The sequence below is a fragment of the Trachemys scripta genome, chromosome 2 (genome assembly GCF_013100865.1).
Source record: "Trachemys scripta elegans isolate TJP31775 chromosome 2, CAS_Tse_1.0, whole genome shotgun sequence".
Lineage (NCBI taxonomy): Eukaryota > Metazoa > Chordata > Testudines > Emydidae > Trachemys > Trachemys scripta.
This window is the reverse complement of record NC_048299.1, coordinates 274236185-274254765: the sequence shown is the minus strand read 5'-3', so window position 1 is coordinate 274254765 and position 18581 is coordinate 274236185. Positions and strand designations below refer to the sequence as shown.

General features: G+C 48.8%; 1 protein-coding gene across 3 annotated transcripts in view; it reads left to right on the top strand.

The window, feature by feature from the left end:
• The window catches only part of LOC117873849 (serine/threonine-protein phosphatase 6 regulatory ankyrin repeat subunit B-like), a 78878-nt gene that overhangs the window by 18238 nt on the left and 42059 nt on the right, over positions 1 to 18581 (top strand). For all 3 annotated transcript variants that reach the window (XM_034763690.1, XM_034763689.1, XM_034763691.1), the window contains 4 exons: positions 11267 to 11380; positions 11615 to 11719; positions 13352 to 13450; positions 18194 to 18295. In XM_034763690.1, the coding sequence (XP_034619581.1) occupies positions 11267 to 11380; positions 11615 to 11719; positions 13352 to 13450; positions 18194 to 18295 (420 nt within the window). The remainder of the gene's footprint in view (positions 1 to 11266; positions 11381 to 11614; positions 11720 to 13351; positions 13451 to 18193; positions 18296 to 18581) is intronic.

Here is an 18581-nt window from a genome sequence, read left to right as displayed (position 1 = left end):
TCATTTCAATTTTTTGCAGTCAAAAACATAGTGGAAATTGCTACCTTCCCATGAAAGGTTGAGATTTTGACAAAATTACATTTTCCGACAGTCATGGTGTCAAGTATCAGGGGGTAGCCGTGTTAGTCTGTATCTACAAAAACAACAAAGAGTCTGGTGGCACCTTAAAGACTAACAGATTTATTTGGGCATGAGCTTTCGTGAGTAAAAACCTCACTTCTTCTTGATGCATCCGAAGAAGTGAGGTTTTTACTCATGAAAGCTCATGCCCAAATAAATCTGTTAGTCTTTAAGGTGCCACCAGACTCTTTGTTGTTTTTGTAGATACAGACTAACACGGCTACCCCCTGATACTTGACACCATGACTGTCGGAAAATGTAATTTTGTCAAAATCTCAACCTTTCATGGGAAGGTAGCAATTTCCACTATGTTTTTGACTGCAAAAAATTGAAATGATTCATTTGGACTTTGTTTCATTTTGATAATGTCAAAACATTTTATGTAGACTTCTATATTATATTATAATATTTCAATGTTACATGTATAATATTTTGTATTGTTTTGACATTATTGAGATGAAATGTTTTGATTGTGAACTGAAATTTTTTTGGAATATTTTTTTCTTCATAATATTTGGAATTTTGACTTTTCATCCCCATTCCAGATTTTTTTTTTTTTTAAATTCTGCTTTCCAGCCAGTTCTTCCTTTCCCAGCCCTCCCTGGGGCTTCATATACAAACTAGGAACTAGGATGGATTTTGCTTTCTCTTTCAACCTTGTGGTATCCCAGTTCTGTGTAGATATGACAATGATTGGCTCTTTGTAAATATCTAATGCATAGATTGGATTGCTAGTGAGTCTACCACAAAGGGTAAGGACAAAGGCTGTCTCTTGGACAAGGCAACACCAGACAAATAGGTTTCAAACCTCCCTAGAGCATGAGTCCTTAAAGTTATATAAATTCATATAACAGCATAACCTGAGGGCTGAATTCTGCATCTTTCCCAGCCACATATGGATGCTTCTTTCTCATCACTCCCTTTAACTGTAAACAACAAGAGCTCTTCTCTTCCTTGGGCTCACTTGGAGGGGGAGAGTTAATACATGAGGGGAGAAGGGAGTCGTGCTTTTGGTTTGTTTAGGGTGCTCAGCTGGGACTCTCCGGTTGAGGTTAGAAGGCCAAGAGCCATGTTTGTTGTTCTCCTTGAAGCCCTGTAACTCCCAGTGGAGCAGAGGACTTTCTTCCTGCTCTCCAGCCGACACATGGCCGACTGCCCCAGGCTCTGTTGCCTTTGCTGAACGTGACTGAGTTCAAAGCCTACACATCCCAGCTGTCTGCGATTAGAACAGTGATTAGTTCAATAACACAGAGGGTCCCAGGATGCTTCTCTCAAGTGGAACAGGGGGAGGAGGACCCAGTTCCTAAATCTGGAACGAGAGAGAGAGAGAGAGAGAGGTAAGCAGAGTCAGAATGAGCTCTCTCCTCACATCTGGTGGTGAGCTGTGGAAAAGGACTTCAGGGGCTGATCTCGTTTGCATGGGCACACCCACCCTGCCTAGCATGATGGGACTGCTGGCCCAAATGGTCACTTTGGCTGCAGTATCTTCGTTATTGGGGCAGGAGTAGTAAAGTGTTGTTATCCTGGTTATGTGACTCAAGGACAGTAGAACTGTACTTGGTATTTTATGATGGAGGGACTTGCACTCAACTAAGTAGCACTCGCTAGGCAAGGGGCATGGGTTCCAAAACCCAGTGAATTGAGAGAGGTTGGGGACAGGTATTTGTACCTGTTAGTGTGGGCTTCTTCTGAGAGCCTTAAACACCATTTTGACTCTGCCTATATCCAGTGTGCAATAACAGAGCTAATTTTGACTCCATTAGGAGTCTTGTTACATGCTGCAGAACTGAAATCACTGATATCTGGGTCTAAACATTAGACCTACTTTGAGCTAGTAGTGTACTAGCACCAAGGCTCCCCTACTACCACCTAAAATCACCTAGAGCTGAAGTCACTAAAAAGCCGAGATTGCTGAGAGCTGTGTTAAGTGGAGGTGGGGGGGACTGAAGACAAGTTGGTGAGTGGCTAGCAGAGAGGAGCGGATAGCGGAGAGGTGAGGCGGGCGAGCGGAGCGTATAGCAGGCCGGCTGGTGGAGCAGTTCGGAGAGACGTGGTGAGCGGGAGTGGATAGAAGGGTGGCTGGTGGAGCAGCGCGGAGAGGAGAGGTGAGGCATGGTGAGTGGAGTGGATAGCAGGGCGGCTGGTGGAGCGGCGCAGAGAGGCGTGGCGAGCGGAGTGGATAGCAGGGCGGCTGGTGGAGTGCCGCAGAGAGGTGGGGCATGGTGAGCGGAGTGGATAGCAGGGTGGCTAGTGCAGCGGCGCAGAGAGGTGAGGCATGGCAAGCGGAGAGGATAGCGGGCGGCTGGTGGAGCGGCGCAGAGAGGTGGGGTGTGGTGAGAGGAGTGGATAGCAGGGTGGCTAGTTGGAGCGGCGCGGAGAGGTGGGGCGTGGCGAGTGGAGAGGATAGCAGGGTGGCTGGCGGAGCGGTTCGGAGAGATGTGGCGAGCGGAGTGGATAGCAGGGCGGCTAGTGGAGCGGCGCAGAGAGGTGGGGCGTGGTGAGCGGAGAGGATAGCGGGCGGCTAGTGGAGCGGCGCGGAGAGGTGGGGCGTGGCGAGTGGAGAGGATAGCAGGGCGGCTAGTGGAGCGGCGCGGAGAGGTGGGGCGTGGCGAGTGGAGAGGATAGCAGGGCGGCTAGTGGAGCGGCGCAGAGAGGTGGGGCGTGGTGAGCGGAGAGGATAGCAGGGTGGCTGGCGGAGAGATGCGGCTGGCGGTGAAGACTGCAGCAGAACCCCACGGAGAGGCATGGCAATCGGCCATCAACCCGAGAGCGGAGCATGCGAGATGCCCCCCCTCCATTCCCAGGCCTCCATCCACTTTCACCCAGGCTGGGAGGTAAACTCTGCAGAGGAACTTCTGAACTCTGGGGGCTGCACTGGCCAAGGTCAGAAACTGTGAGTGAGGTGACTGTTGGGTTGCTGGACTTAAGACCCTGAGGAGAAAAGGACACTGCCCAACTTACTTGGGGGTGGGTCTTTTGCTCATGGTTTGTGTTATGAATCCTGTGTGTGGTGTTTCCCCAACATAATGCCACATTGTTTCCCTCCTTTACTGAAAGGATTTTGCTACACTCAGACTCCGTGCTTGCGAGAGGAGAAGTATTGCCTAATAGAGGCACCCGGGGGGTGGTATGTAATTGTTCCAGGTCACTGGGTGGGGGCTCCAGCCAGTTTTGCATTGCGCTGTTGGAACGGAACCCCTAGATACTGAACCCGGCCCTTGTTGCAGCCAACTCAGACGAGCAGGAGGGTTACGGATACCTAGGGCCTTTTCGTGCGGGTTCTAATACCACCCTCCCTTCTCTTTAAAGCCCAAAATGAGCTGCAGCCCGCTGTGCAGCCCGGATCCCAGAGCTGGCCACTTGCCTGCATTCCTGAGAGAGCTCCTCTGGTTTCCCTGGTGAAGTCTGTTCTTACCCTGAACCTGCATTCCCCTGCTCGGTTTTGTGAGCTTAGCCAGCCAGTGAGGATGACAATAGTGAAAAGGAAACAACTTTCCTGACCTTCAGCGGTGCAGCCCGAGAGACACCAGGGATGGCCCATTGCTGAGTTATTTATTCACAGCACAGAGAGAGCTGTAGGCTGGGTGGGTTACCTGGTACAGGCAGTTTGCACTCATGTCTACAAGCTGTTAGGCATTCACGTGTCTTGGTGCTGGGTGCATAAAAAAAGTCAATAAACACCTCAATATAATATGCTTTTATGTCCCCCTGGTGAGTAACTGATTCCAGCCATCTCATGCTGGGCACTGTTCGCCCTGGTCAGTCCGCGGATGGAGGACCTCCCAGGCACTGCAGGAAGGGGGGCTGGTGATCCAGAAGGAGGTGCTCTTCCCTGAGCCGAGGATCCATTGTGGCATTGGGTGACTGCCACTGGAGGTGGGAAGGGGGGAAATGTGACTGGGGTCTCTGCCTCTCCCTCCATTTATTCGTGACCCTGGCTTTTAGGGAAGGGAATGGAAATGAAGGAGGGGGGGAGATGAGCATCCGGCACAGCCTTGAGCCGCGCCTCACTCTGCTGTGCTGTGTCCCTTACATTTACAAACAACAGCCTTGCAGAGCTCCGAGACCTGAACCCAGATCACTAAGCCAGTGGGGACCAAAAATTGTAACCGGCTGCTGTTTGTTCTCTCACTTGTGTTAATCGACCTGGGAGGTCAGTCAATCTGTCTATTCATCCATGTCTCGCAGTGTTTTATACTGCTGCCCATCACTACAATATCCGAGCACCTTCCATGTAAAATCTGTAGCAAGAGCCATGTCCCTAGTGGACTTCATGGAGGTCTTAGTCCTCTTCCAAGCTACCACCACTGGTTCCCTTGTTGGTGCTCTTAGCAAAGACCATGGAGGCTGACCTACCCTGCCCTCCAGACCAGGGCTGAGGTATCTTGGCTTAGAGAATCTGCACAGGATCCAACCCATGTTGTACCTATTCCGAGGAGAGAGATCCCATCTAGGGTCACCTCCAACCTGGCACTGGTGAGATGGGAGACACTGAATTCCTCTTCCATTGAGTGTTGCTGTTCACTTCAGCCTAAGGTCCTAAGTTCTCACTCTGTGGGTGCCTGGGATGGTGTCAGCAGAGGAGAGAAGGGGGAAGGCGAATCCCAGGCATCCCCGATGGCTGGTGTGGGGGACACAGACACATGCATGTGTTTTGGGGAACGGGGGGGGGGGTTATGGTCATGGCCGAGGAGGGATCTGAGTGGAACACCATGTGTCATTTTGTGTAGGGCCAGGTAATCCTGGGACAGCCCTACTTCAATGTGATTTCTGAATAGCCCCCGGTATGGCTCTTTGTTAGTGAAGTAGGTGCTGGGTTGGTAACCCTGCCGGCTGACATGATTCATCAACAGGACAGGGGCAGCAGCAAGGCCAGCTGCCTGCCTTGATCCATGGGCAGCGTGCGAGAGCCGTTCAGGCTCATTTCCTTTCAGCGCTAGCTGCCCGCTGGCAGTGCCAGTTGGGACCAAGACCTTTCCCCCTCAGGGACTGAGACCAACTTTCATTTGCTCATGGACCACCGCACAGGTTTCCCCTCCTCCCCCCCACCCCTGCATCCTAATGTGTCTTTAGGGAAACAAAAATCCTCTTTCTCTTATTAACAGTGTCCCTGAGCTGCTCATTCAGAGGGGTAGACAGCTATGCATAATGGAGCCATTGTTTGGGCAGATTTCCCATCCTACCCCAGGGGAAATAATTCCCTTGCTGCTTTCTCCCAGGCCTAGTTAATCGGGCATTGCCACTGATGTTCAGCAGCACGGTGGCCTGAGGCAGCCCTGTGAAAAGCCAGCAGGCAGGTCTGGAGCCAGGGGCTGCTGTTTGGAGCCTTGCATCCCTCGTCCCAGGGCCAACGTCTGAGGTTAACGCTGGGCATAAGGGAAGAATGGGCTCCCGAAGAACTGGGCAGTGAGTGTGAGTGGGAGTCATGGCGGTAACAGGCAGGATTCTTCTCCCCACTCCCAGGGAGCCCTCGCGTCAGTACCCTGGTTCTGGAAGGGTGCCAGCAGCAAGCCTTGCTCAGCCACTTCACCCTGGCGGCCTGCCCACGCTGAGCCAAATTCAGTCGTGCTCTTTGTCCCCTGAAGGATTGAAAAGAAACGAGGGACAGATTTGGCAACGGGCTTTGTGAGGGGAAGGAGCTTAAATACCAGACAAGTGCCTTCAGGCTTGTCTACACTAGAAAGTCCTATTGCTTTAACTATACCGGTATCATTAAAGATGCACAAACACCATACCCCAGTGTGGACAGTTATATCAGTATAAAACTGCTTAGATGTATAGCTGTTCCCGTACAGGAAGGGAAATCGCTGTCACCTTTATACTGGTATAACTGGGTCTATACTACGGCTTTTACCTGCATAAATATATCAGTAAGATATCACACCTCTAACCAACAGAACTATACTGGGAAAACTTGTATGTGTAGCCGAAGGCTTAGAAATCTAGTTTTGCTCTAGTTAGATAAAGATAATGAACAGAGCACTCCCTAAGGGAGTCTGACCCTTCCCAGTCCCAGGTTACTCTTGGAACCCATCTTCCTAACAGACAAGTCATGTTACTTCAGGGAAGAGGGTTCAAAAGACCATCACAAGCTCTGACCAAGAGTCTTCCTCAACATGGCGTGCCTGCCAGGTCAGGGTTGACGTACAATGACATGGGGCAGCTGGGGGATGCTGCCCTACTGTCCCTTCTCTGCCGTCAAACCATATGGCTGGAGTCTCCCAGGCTGTCAGTTCAGCACCTTTCACCAGCAATAAATTTACACAGGGCAGGAAGAGTTCCTGTATTAGAACAGACAGATGGTAACTAGCAGGGGAAACTGAGGCATAGCCAGGCCTCTTAGTCTAGTACTTCCCTCCTTATGGGGGGCAGGAGTAATGTGCCTCACTGGTCCTGCCTCCCACACCTGTCACCTCCTCATTGAGGGCTCTGTGAGAAGCAGGTGCCAGTGGTGTGGTGCAGCACTTCCAGGGGTATTTATTGTGCGCTGGGTCCACTGAAAAGTTTTGTAGGGCGTCACCTGCTCTTGTGCTGAGCCCAAGAAGCTGGGTGAGATGAGGCACTCGCTGGGAAAGAGGCATCCATTCAGGACTCCGGCAGAGGCCCAGGCTGCTCTTCAGGCGGACCTCTCCTTACGCAGGGGTTAAATTCTGGACCCTTTCCATGGCCAAGAGCAGGCGAGGGGAGCAGGGAAAGCAGCCCAGCGTGATCAAGGGCTGTGCTGAGGGTTGGCACCTGCCAGCTGGCACAGCTGAATGGTGGCTGTGAATGACCAGAGGAAGGCAGGCTACCCACGCAGCGCTAATCCTCCCCTCCGGAGGTCACCCCCCACTGCCTTTCTGAGCCATTGTTGTTGGGCCCTCTGCCCTTCCCCCACACTTGGAGCAGCAACGAAGGGAAGTGGTGAAACAGTGTTCAAATTCCCAGGGAATGCGGGGGTGTCTTTAATATTCAGTTTGAGCGTTCACCTTTGTTCCACTTAGGATGTCTCCTTGGGAAATGCTAATGCACAAAGCAGGGCCCAACAAGCCATGCCTGAGAGGGCTGTACTGGTAACTGAATTAGCTAAGTGAAAAACCTTGAGCCAAGACATTTGCATGGGCATCTTCTGTCCTATGCCCTGCCAAAGCAAATGATATCACCAGGCTGCCCGCATTCTAGCTGGCTGCATTATGTTAGAAATGAATATGGTCTATTGCAAACAAACGGTGGCTCCATGCATGAAGTTTGGAGTGATTGTTTTGAAAGAGTGATGGATGAGGAGAACTCAGTGGAGGAATTAAGAACATGTCCACTAAACTCTGGGGCATGATAGATTGCATTCTAGAGGAAGAGCTTGCAGAAGCACTCTAAGAAAAGGGAGAAAGCACGTGGGCCGGACAAAGTACCGGGGAGATGCAGTGGCATCATTGGGAAGGTATCAAGTATCTTACAGGTTTGTTTAATGTTATTCTTAAGAAAGGGAAAATGACGGATGAATGGTGTAAAAGCTTTGTGATGCCTGTTGTTAAACATAAAGGCAATGTTACACTGAGTGCCAATTATTGCCCGGTTAAGCTGAAGTCTCATAGACTTTAAGGTCAGAAGGGACCATTATGATCATCTGGTCTGACCCCCTGCATGATGCAGGCCACAAAGCCGTCCCTACCCTTTCCTTGACTCTGCTGTTGAAGTCCCCAAATCCTGTGTCTTAGTGACTTCAATTGGCAGAGAACCCTCCTGCTAGAGATCCCTGCCCCATGCTGCGGAGGAAGGCGAAAAACCTCCAGGGCCTCAGCCAATCTACCCTGGTGGAAAATTCCTTCCCGACCCCAAATATGGCGATCAGTAAGACCCCGAGCATGTAGGCAAGAGTCTCCAGCCTGACCCTTGTTAGCCATTATACTATTTACCTGCCATGGCACGGTATTCCTTTGACTAAAATCATGTTTTTCCATTAAACCATTCCCTCCATAAACTTATCTAGCTTAATCTTAAAACCAGACAGGTCCTTCGCCCCCACCGTTTCCCTCGGAAGGCTGTTCCAATATTTCACCCCTCTGACGGTCAGAAACCTTCGTCTAATTTCAAGCCTAAACTTCCCCACGGCCAGTTTATATCCATTCGTTCTCGTGTCCACATTAGTACTGAGCTGGAATAATTCCTCTCCCTCCCTGGTATTTATCCCTCTGATATATCTAAAGAGAGCAATCATATCCCCCCTCAGCCTTCGTTTGGTCAGGCTAAACAACCCGAGCTCCTCTAGTCTCCTTTCATACGACAGGTTTTCCATTCCTCTGATCATCCTAGTGGCCCTTCTCTGCACCCGTTCCAGTTTGAGTCACATGCTATGAAAGTAAGGGAGACGATTACGAAAAGTGTCTATGTTAAACGGTTGGAATTTGGCAGGGTCAGTATGGATTCATGCTGGGAAGGAGCACAACCGATGCCATGTTTGTGCTACGAATCTTCATGGAGAAGTTCAGAGAAAAAAAGATGGCTATACTGGGCCTGGTCTTTGTGGACCTGGAGAAGGCGCAGGCTTATGTACCAAGGTGTCCGTGGCAGAGGTGTGCCAGAAGGATATGTCCATCTTATCCAGGATATATATGGTGGAGTGACTCTGTAGTCAAAACTACCTGGGGCTCCAGTCGAGAATTTCCAGTCGATGTCGGCCTACATCCGGGTTCAACATTGAGTCTCTTTTTGTTTGCGGTTGTCGTGGCTGTGATAAGTGAGAATCTACGGGGGGAGCTGCCTTGGAACCCATGGTTGGTTGATGATTTAGTGATTCGTGCGGTGGATCATGAGACCCTGCAAGCCGACTTTAAACCGCAGCAACATCGTTTGGAGTGCGCTGAGCTTAGAAGAACATAAGTAAGTCTGAGGCTGTGATAACTGCGGGAGGAGGGCTCCTCATAAAGGAATCACTGGCAGAGAGCTGAAAAGCATGAAAGAATTTAAATACCTAGGCTCTGTGGTTGCTGGTGATGGTGCCATTCTGAGTGATGCCCAGTATTGTACTAACCCTGCCTGGTGCAAGTGGTGGGAGCATGACCCCGGTTGTCTGGGACAAAAAGATGCCAATAAAGGTAAAAGGTAGAGTGTATGGAACTGTAATTCGACCCATCTTAATGTATGGGACAGAATTATGGCCGGCCAGAGGGAAGGAAATCGTTATGCTCGCCACCACGGAAATGAAGATGTTGAGGTGGTCAAATGGTTGGACACTCCCTGGTAGGTTGTAAGGGGCCTAAAGTGTGTTGCTCCAGTTGCAGACAAGTGGAGGGAGGCTAGACCACACTGCTGTGGGCATATCTAGCAGAGACCTGAGAGCTGTATTGGTAGGATGGCTCTTGCAATGATTGTGGACACAAGGTGACCAAGGTGGGGGAAACCAAAGACTCAGTACATGGATCAGATATCAGTGGAGCTCTGAGAGATCAATCGGCACAACAGCCTGGTGTATGATCATGAGTATTGGAAGACGGCTATAAAAGTCACTGACCTCGAATGGGAAAGTGGCCAGGAAGAAGACGACGACAACGACCCGGCCGTTAGCTGGGGGGTTTGGCAGCTGGGAAAGCATGGGAGGTGGTTTAGGAGGTAGCTAGCACCTGGATACAGTGGAGGGCTTTGGCACTCTGGAGACGACACAGCTCTTCTTTCCCTCCCCCTTGTGTGGAGAGTTGGAGGAGACTCAAATTTTTGTGGACTAAGGCTTGAATTTAGAATTTCCAACCTTGACCTCAGCTGTCTGTCCCACTCCAGTATTCAACCCAGCCTTTGCTGGTGCATAAATACAACTAGTTTAATCATGTTGCTATTTGAATTGTCACTGGTAGGCTTCAGGGTCAATCATGTCAGATGAAGGGTAGCAATTCACATCCCTCCGAGCTATTGTTTCATGCACATTTGTAGGCTTGGGAAGAGGGCACTGCATCAGTTGACACGTGATGGGAAAGGTTAATTCGGAGCCCAAAGGGCTAGAAATGTGGTTGTGTTGCAACTGAAAGCCCCTTAGGTTCTGCAGCAGTGAGCTGACTTTGTGACTGCAGAACCACAGAAAGCCAGACGTCCTGCCTGCAGCTTGCAGAGTGGCTGTGCATGTTGGAAGCATGCTGGAGCGTGTGCTTCTCTGTATAAAGCACATGCATCTTGTGGGTGAGACCTAACACACAGATCCTGCCCATTGGCCATCAAGGGGGGTCCCCTTGTGCTTTGTGTAGGAGTAGAGTTGTTAGCTCCAGTGTCCAACGCAAGCATGATATTCATGCTGCCTACAACTCCCCTGTAGTTTCCACTCTGCATGTATCTTCTCTTCCCCTCCTCAGTTCCAGAGCGCCGATGCTGGGTGGTTCCACCCCATAGTCAGCTCTCTAGCCCATATATACACATACGCGAGCTCTGATCAGTGCTTTGAGACCCTTTGTCTGGAAGGCACTACTCCAAAGCCCATTGGAATCGACAGCGAGATGTCTGGGTCTGGATCAGGCTTCATGTGAATAACCATCTCTGGCCTGTCTCACGAGGTTGTCATGTGGCTTAAACACTTTGAGATCCAGGGATGCTATAGGAGGCAAAGTGTTTTCCTTACGTCCAGCTGCCCCTCACTACAACGCACTGTGCTACGTCGCTACCCTGAGCTGGGCATGTCAGTGTCATGGCCACACCTCCAACAACCCAAGAAAGCCAGAGCAGTGGGTGTAGGGGAACAATGACTCCATATCTAGCGCTCACTTCCCTTCATAGCCCAGTGCCATGCTAGGATCGTAGCGTCCGAACGTCCTTTACAACAGTCACAATGATCTGAAGCCCCGTGTGAGAACTCCTTAGCAGCTCCCCCGGAAAGTGGCTCTGGCTGTTCACTGTTACCCCAATGACTCATCCCCTGGTGCGGTCTCTTGCCCGGTGAGTGAATTGCTCAGCTGCGTCCGAGGCAGACTGCGTAACTGGAGTGCCGTCCCTAGGGAGGGGCAGTTCTGCAACGAGAGAGCTGCCCCTCGGCTCGGCCCCTTTCGGCATCCGCCTCCGTTGTTATTTCTGTGGCCCCAGAGGTGTGCGTGGGGCTTTTCAGGCAAAGAAGAGATTAAAGGAGAAATCCACAGTCTCTGCCCACTAAGCATGTTAGTCTAAATCTGCCCCTTGCTTTCCTTTCCCATTGCAGCCCAAGGTGCAGTTGCCTGTTCATTATGCAGCCCTCCGTCCCATTGGGGCTGTCGGTGTGATGCAGATGCTGCTGAAGGCTTCTCACAAAGATGCTAGGCTGAGCCAAGACCAGGTGAGCAGGGGCCTTTCCCTATACGTGACGGGGGTAGTGAATTCTTGTAACACGGGCCTGGCTTGGAGGCCAGACTTGGCACTAAGTGAATGCCATGGGCTTCGGGGCTGGACCGGGGCAGCCTGAAACGCGTCTCTCCCTCTCTATGTCTGAGGCCCACGTTCCCCGGGGGCGCTACATGAAAGGTGTCACCAGCCCCGCCGAGGCTTTGCTTTCCTTCTGCCCTCTCCGCAGGACGGCCGCACTCCTCTCTTTCTTGCCGTGGAAGCTGGGAATCTGGGAGTCTGTAAGGAACTGCTTTCCACGCACGCCGAGGCCCAGCTGAGCGCACGGGAAAAGGTACGGGACACACGCCCAGCCCACCGCTGACACCGCAGCACGCCCTCCGGGCAGTTGGTTTTGTGTCTTCCCCACTGCTGCATCACCAGGGGCTGGAGAGATCAAACTCTATCTAAGAGCTAGCCTGAGTCCTCCCAACTCACTCCCCATATGCCACTCACCAGCCCTCCAATGGACACACTTGGGGCCAGATCCTCAGCTGGTGGAAATCGACGTAGCTCCATTGACCCCAATAGAGCTATGCTATTTTACACCAGCTGGCGCTTACAGTCCATCAGAGGAATAAACCCCTCTGCAGATTTCGTGCCTGTTTCCTGCTCTTGGGCCTCCTCTGCCGGTTCTGAAGAGTCCATTAACATCTATGCTGTGGGCAGACAGGCGAGGAGACAGGGAAAATAGCTTGTGTTCATTTCAGGCCCCATTCAGGGGGACGGGAAGGGGGACTGGTGTTTGTCAAATGGAAAATTTAGGGGGTTAATAGGGAAAAAAATAAATGTTATTTTCTACTGTGCGTTAAAACAATACAATGAAGAGCAGAAAGAATGTTCGGAAAAGTCTCCCAACGTAGCAGCACCATTAGGTGCCTTGGTGTCCGAGTACCCCAGGTCTGGAATTGTAGGCTGGGGTTGATATGTATGGGTAGAGCTCGGGGGGTGGGGGTGGAAATGGAATCACAGACAACTTGCAGTCAGGCAGGGCTGTGTGAGGGGGGCCCTGTGGAGTAGCTGGAGGTGCTGCAAACTAGGAATGAGATGCATTGGTAGAGCTGTGTGTATGTGAAGCTTGCACGATGCCTGTCTTCTGAGTCAGAGCTGTGCCCTTCGAACGCCCAGAACAAGGTAACCCTTCAGTATTCTGCAACGGATCTACTAAGCAATTCTCCAAAGGGAAAACCTGAACATCTGTGCAGTGGTGGCACCAGTGGCAGATTAACAGGCCTGTGCCCAGGGGCTCCGGCCAATTTTGGGCCCCCAGGAGTGCCAGAATGTGTGTACAAGGGGGAAGGGTCATCAGCATTGGGATTGTGGCCCCACCCCTGCTCCTCCTCTTCCCCCCGAAACCCCACCCTCTGGCCAGGCTGGAAGCCAGAGCTGGGCTGTGGTAAGAGTTGCCCAGGGAGCCTGAGCTGCCGTGGGGACCCCCAGACCTTCCACTTTCCCTGGGTGGGGTGCTGGGGTGCCCAAGAACAGGCCCCAGCCCATGTGCCCCTCTCAGGGCAAGTGGAGGGGGCTCCCCACAGTGGCCCAGGCTCCCTGGGCGGCTCTTACCAGGGCCCAGTCTGGCTTCCAGCCTGGCCAGAGGGTAGGTCCTCGGGGGGAATTGGAGGAGCAGGGGGCAGGGCCCCATGGGAGGTGTGGCGAGCCAAATGTTCTTTGTGCCCAGGACCCCAATAAATCTTAATCTGCCTCTGGGCGGCGGGAGTGTGACTGGAGCAATGTTAGCCACAGATAATGGGTGACTAATAACAAAACATACAAAAGACAATGCCAGTATTCAATGAACCAGAGTAATATGTTCTATAGCTCCCGAGGTATCAGGGTTATTGGGGATAGTGACAGGACACAAATCAGTCACAATTTTCTGCATGATTGACGATTGATTGATAGGCAAAGCGTTGCTTGTTCATTACAGCGATACGGGGACACTGTGCTGCATGCAAGCTGTAGGAAAAGAGATGTGGAAGTTACCAAAATCCTAGTGGAGTATGGAGCTGTGGTGGATTGCCAGAATGTGAGTATAAAATACGCAAAGCTTGGTTTTGAGAGCACAAGTTTTGCCTTTGCTATCATCAGAGCTGAGCAGAGTCCCCAAATAGCTGATCAATTGTAAAAACAAATGTTGCTTCTCTCTCTTTGTGACTCCTCCGTGTTTGCTTTGTACAAATACTGGAGTGATTAGGTTTTACTAGCATGAATCCTCACAAGAAGCAAGTTTTATGCTCCGTTCCTAAATATTTGCTAAAAATGAATTTCAAACTAGGTCTGGTTTTAATTAGAGCTGTGAGGATAACAGATTTTTCAGTTCACAGGCAATTCCGAAAAATCAGGCAAGGAAATAGTTTTGGGTAAAACCAAAAACTATTTTAATAAGATGTTTCAGCAAATGGAAAAGACAAAAAAAAAAAAAAAAGTTTGTTTCTGGTCAAACAAAACATTTCATTTAGACAAAACGGAAACATTTGGTTCCAGTTAAACCATTTTACATTTTTTTGATTCTTTAAGAATATTAAAGGAAATTTTTAAACAAAAAGTAATTTCAAACCCCAAAATGGAAGAGTTTCATTTTGAAAATGTCTAAATGCATTTTTTGTAGAATATTTTTGACCGAAACAATTCACTAAAATCAATACAAATTCACAAAATGTTTCAATGTTGCCAAATCCACATTTTTCACTGAAAAGAGGTTTCAGGCAAAAAAAATTTTTGCCCAGCTCTAGTTGTAATATTCAAAATCTGTGTAGTATTGGTTAGTTACATAAGTCATCCAATCACAGAACAGAAAGAATTTCATGTGATTTATGTAACAAACATTCATTGTGAATGATTCCTATGGGGGACGTCAAAGGATAAATTCAAGAAGGTTGTGATCTGCTAATGAAAGCTCAAGAAACCAATCATTACTTGTGAATTATTTGCTCAGTTCTATAGCCTACAACCTCAGATAACCAAAGGCTTTGGGGAAAGATTGGTAGTTATCTAATGAAAGGTCAAGATCAAAATGATATGCTGAGTATGATATACTGAATAGTCAGTCCTCACCATACGTGCCATTGGAAAGTCAGTGCTACTGTTAGTATCCAAGAAAGGGCAAGCAGAATCTGCCTTCCCCCACCACATGCTGTCCAAGTTGTAATATAACATTAAATTCAAAATTATGTTCTTTGATATTAAGGTAGAAGTATGTTCAGAGGCAGGGCATTCCCAAGGCTAACTGTGTTCCAGCAGCATCACCTTGGTCACTGTGTACTTCCTGTCTATTGAACACAGTCAATAATACTTTAAAATTTACCTTTAAAAAAGAAAACTGGAATAGAAAATACTACATTTCGGCTGTGTGGTTGCTAGATATTTCAACCTTCATGTTGCACTAGCACTAGACGGCGGTGGTTTATATATAATTTTCTGAATCCAAAGCAATCCAGAGCTATTGCCTCTGGTGGGGGTGTGGGGGGGCGTTCACAAACTCTATGTAGCTTCACCAATGGAGTTTAAGGTCCTGAATCCAAGGCATAAGCCAAAGGTTCTTCAGCTTTTCGGCCTTCTCTCCTGAGATGCTTTTAAACTGTGAAGGCTCCTGGACTTGCAGCTTTAACTTGAGGTTTCTTAAATCAAAAGTTCCTTGACATGGAAGTATTCAACTAGCTGAGTTTACCAGCTCATTAATAGACTAAATTATCCTTTAAAAATCCACCCTGTAACTGCATGCATGCTGAAAATGAATTTACTATCGATGATAGAGATAATGTGCCTGTATGAAATTAGTGATGTTAAATATTCGCAGCTTTAATACTGAACTAATTTTCTTCACGCTTATTTTCAAGTCTCCCTGGCCATGACTGCACTAGGAACATTGATACAAGTTAATTAGCAACAGAGCAGTTGCATCATCACTTACCAACAGTGTGATGCCCACCATGTTGGCATCATAATATACTGGTTGATCGAACCAGTGACCTCCGGAGCTAAAAGCCTGAGTAGCTATAGCTTGAACTAAAGAGGCAAGGCTCCCTAGCCGGGGCTGAAACAGACTCCTATCCTCTGGATCAGGCACAGAGGTTTTCCCGTCCTGAGAATATTTTCGAGAGTTCAAAATTTGTCCTGTCTCGAATTGGGATGAAAAGTCAAAATCTCAAAAATGTTCACGAACCAAAAAACTTGCTTTTTTTAAATTTCCATTTTGGGTTATTCTAAACACTTCATTTCAAAAGATTTCAGTTTCGACTCTTTTCACCGTTTCTCCAGTCTAATTAGCTTAAACTAGAAATCAAAATGTCGTTTTGTCCCTAAAAGTCATTTTGAAACAGAATTTTCCATTTAGGAAAATGTCCAAATGAAACATTTCAACAACTCGGAAACATTGTTCTCAACATTTTTCCAAGTCAGGAAATTTGTTGAACCTGACCCTGTTTCACAAACAGTTTCGGTTTTTATGAATCAGTGTTTTTAGAAGAAAAATTCCTGACCAGCTCTCCTCACCAGGGGATTACATAACCACTAACGTAGACAGGACTCTGGAGTTTTTGACCCTGGTTTCAAAGTTGTGGGACCCCTGTTTCATACGGCTTCCAGAGTCTGTAATCAAATGGGGATGATCGAAGAGGTGGGGTTGTTATTCTTCAGCCATACAATCTTTGTATGTGTCTCTCTAGCTACGCTATGGATTGAATCCTTCTAGCACCACCATTGTGAAAAGGGTCTAACTACGGTTGTTACCAGTGCAGTTTCACGTAGCAGGGCTAAGAGTCAGTGAGCACAAATGAGAGGGGTCCATCACTCTTGTCAGGTTCACAAAAGTCAGGGATTGAGGCAGACTCTGTGGGTAAGGGAAGTGTGTTACCAGCTGGGGGCCAATAACCTTCCCCCAAATTATTCGTTCTCTTCCTTGTCTTCTTCTCTAATAAACCCAAAGATGCAGAAAATAAGGAAAACACCTGTTCCAAAGAGCTGTGCAATCCTTTGCGAGGTCCTTTCAGGGATCCCAGAAGAAAATGGTCTCTGACAAGAAGTTTAGTTTGCATTAAAACTTTCAGGACTAACTTAAACAGTCAAATAAACAAAGCAATTTTGTAGAACTGCAAGGCCAAAAGGTCCTGGGTTATTTATAAAGGGTCCTTAAGTGAATTAGGCAAAATGCCAAGATAAATCTAGTCTGCTAGCATTCCAGAACCAGGCCAGACTTAGCACTAGCACTTGTCAGCTTTGTGCTGAAATATATTGAAAGGCCCATTAGAGTTCAAATCCACCTTCTCCTGCCAGCGTTTGGCAGAGTAAGGAGGCTGGTTTTAAAAGGAACACATTGATTCGAAGGACAGGTTCCAATATACAATCACATGTTTACAAACATACTCATTAGAAATGGTTCAAATGACCAGTCGAACAACCCCTATTGATCGTGTTCTCTGGTCGTGTTTCTCTTTGGCAGGAATGCAAGTGCCATTTTCAGTTCTATATTTTCCCCAATAGTTGATGCTATCAACTTTTATCAGAATTATGTGGTTCAGTGGTTCTCAACTGTTCCACACCAGCACCCCAGGTTAGCTAAGAAGGAGAGCGGACCAAATTCAGTGATTAATCCTGGTCACGTGCCACCTGAGGCACATGGCGCATATGCTAAGAAGACCCCAGGTTACAGCAGAATAGATTCAGGGACTCCCTTTTATCTAGCCATAAAGAGAGGGAGGGTGGACAAGACCCGCTGAGACTTGTTCACATACCTCCCCATGGAGTTGAGGATTTGTGACCTAATTAAACACAGTTCATTGGGGTGGCTTCTGAATAGATGTCACTGAGCGAAGAGGTCCACTGAAGTGTATGCTGGAAGCTCTAGCACACCTACTGCCCAAGGAGAGTCTGCTTTAGTTGGAGTGGTGGGACCTGGGCTTTTGGAGCAGAAGGCTCCAAGTTCCATCTGTAATTACGACCCAGGAAGTCCTCAGCAGAGGGTCACAGATTCTTTACACAATACAATAAAAGGAAAACAATGGAAGGAATTAATAGGAGCTGGTCTCTGTCAGTGTCACAGTGTACTGGCTTTCGAGGCATTGAGAACATGGGAAATTGCCCAAGGGAAACCACGAGAGTAGGGATAGATGGTTATCTTTGGGATAATTCAGGGACCATCTTCTTGTTCTGTGTTTGTACAGCGTGTAGCATAGTGAGGTCCTGGCCCATGACTAGGGCTCCTAGGTGCTCCGGTAATACAAATGATCAATAATAATTCAGAGTTGATCTGCCCCTTGTTGAAAGCCTGATCCAAAGGTCATTGAAACCAATGAGTCTTTCCATAGGCTTCAGTAGGCCTGGGGTGAGAGACCCCTGCCAAGAGACTCATGTCAGGCTGAGAGATTGTCCTGCCTGAGCTGCAAATACATCCTATTTGCTGGAAACCTGTTCTCTGTTTGCACACAGCAGGAGCTGGGTCTACCCAGTTCTGGAACAGTGCTGCATCTCTGAAGGCTGATCCAGCCTTGTTTAGACCAGATCCTGATCTCCAGACAGTAGCAGCCCCAACGCTACAGGAAGCTGCAACCCCACTATCTCCAGGCGTGGTACAGTGACAATGGTTAACCTGGTGATGTCACACTAGGAGGTGAAGCTTTTAGGGCAGAGGAGTGATGCTTTAGTGCAACACAAGGTGGCCATCTCAGGTACCCAAATTCTCCTGCCCAGTAGGTTATCTGCTTGGGCTAAGGGTGGAGCCGCTGGGCAGCTCAGTTATGCTACACCCAGGACGTTCTAATGCCCTTTGTTTTAGGATGAAGGTCAGACTCCTCTACATGTCGCTGCGTGGGAAGGCGATGAAGCCCTGCTGAAGTTCTTCCATCACTGCAAGGCCAATCCTAATGTAGCAGACAAGGTGTGTAAAAGGGGGCGGGGAGTGGGAACTGGCTGACTTAGGGAGTGCTTATTGGGACCACGAGTCCCTTTCTTCCGCACTTCAATACTAAACTGAGAGGTGTAATAGACGGGTGGATGGATGGGTCAATACCGTCAACCAACAGCGCATACCATGTGCAGCACTGCACCATCAGAGTAAACTGCCATTGGCTCATCCCGAGATGAAGACACGGTTACTTAGACATGCCAGAGAGCTGATTAACTCTTTACGGAGCATCCTGAGGGCCCCGTTTGGGTAATTTTGG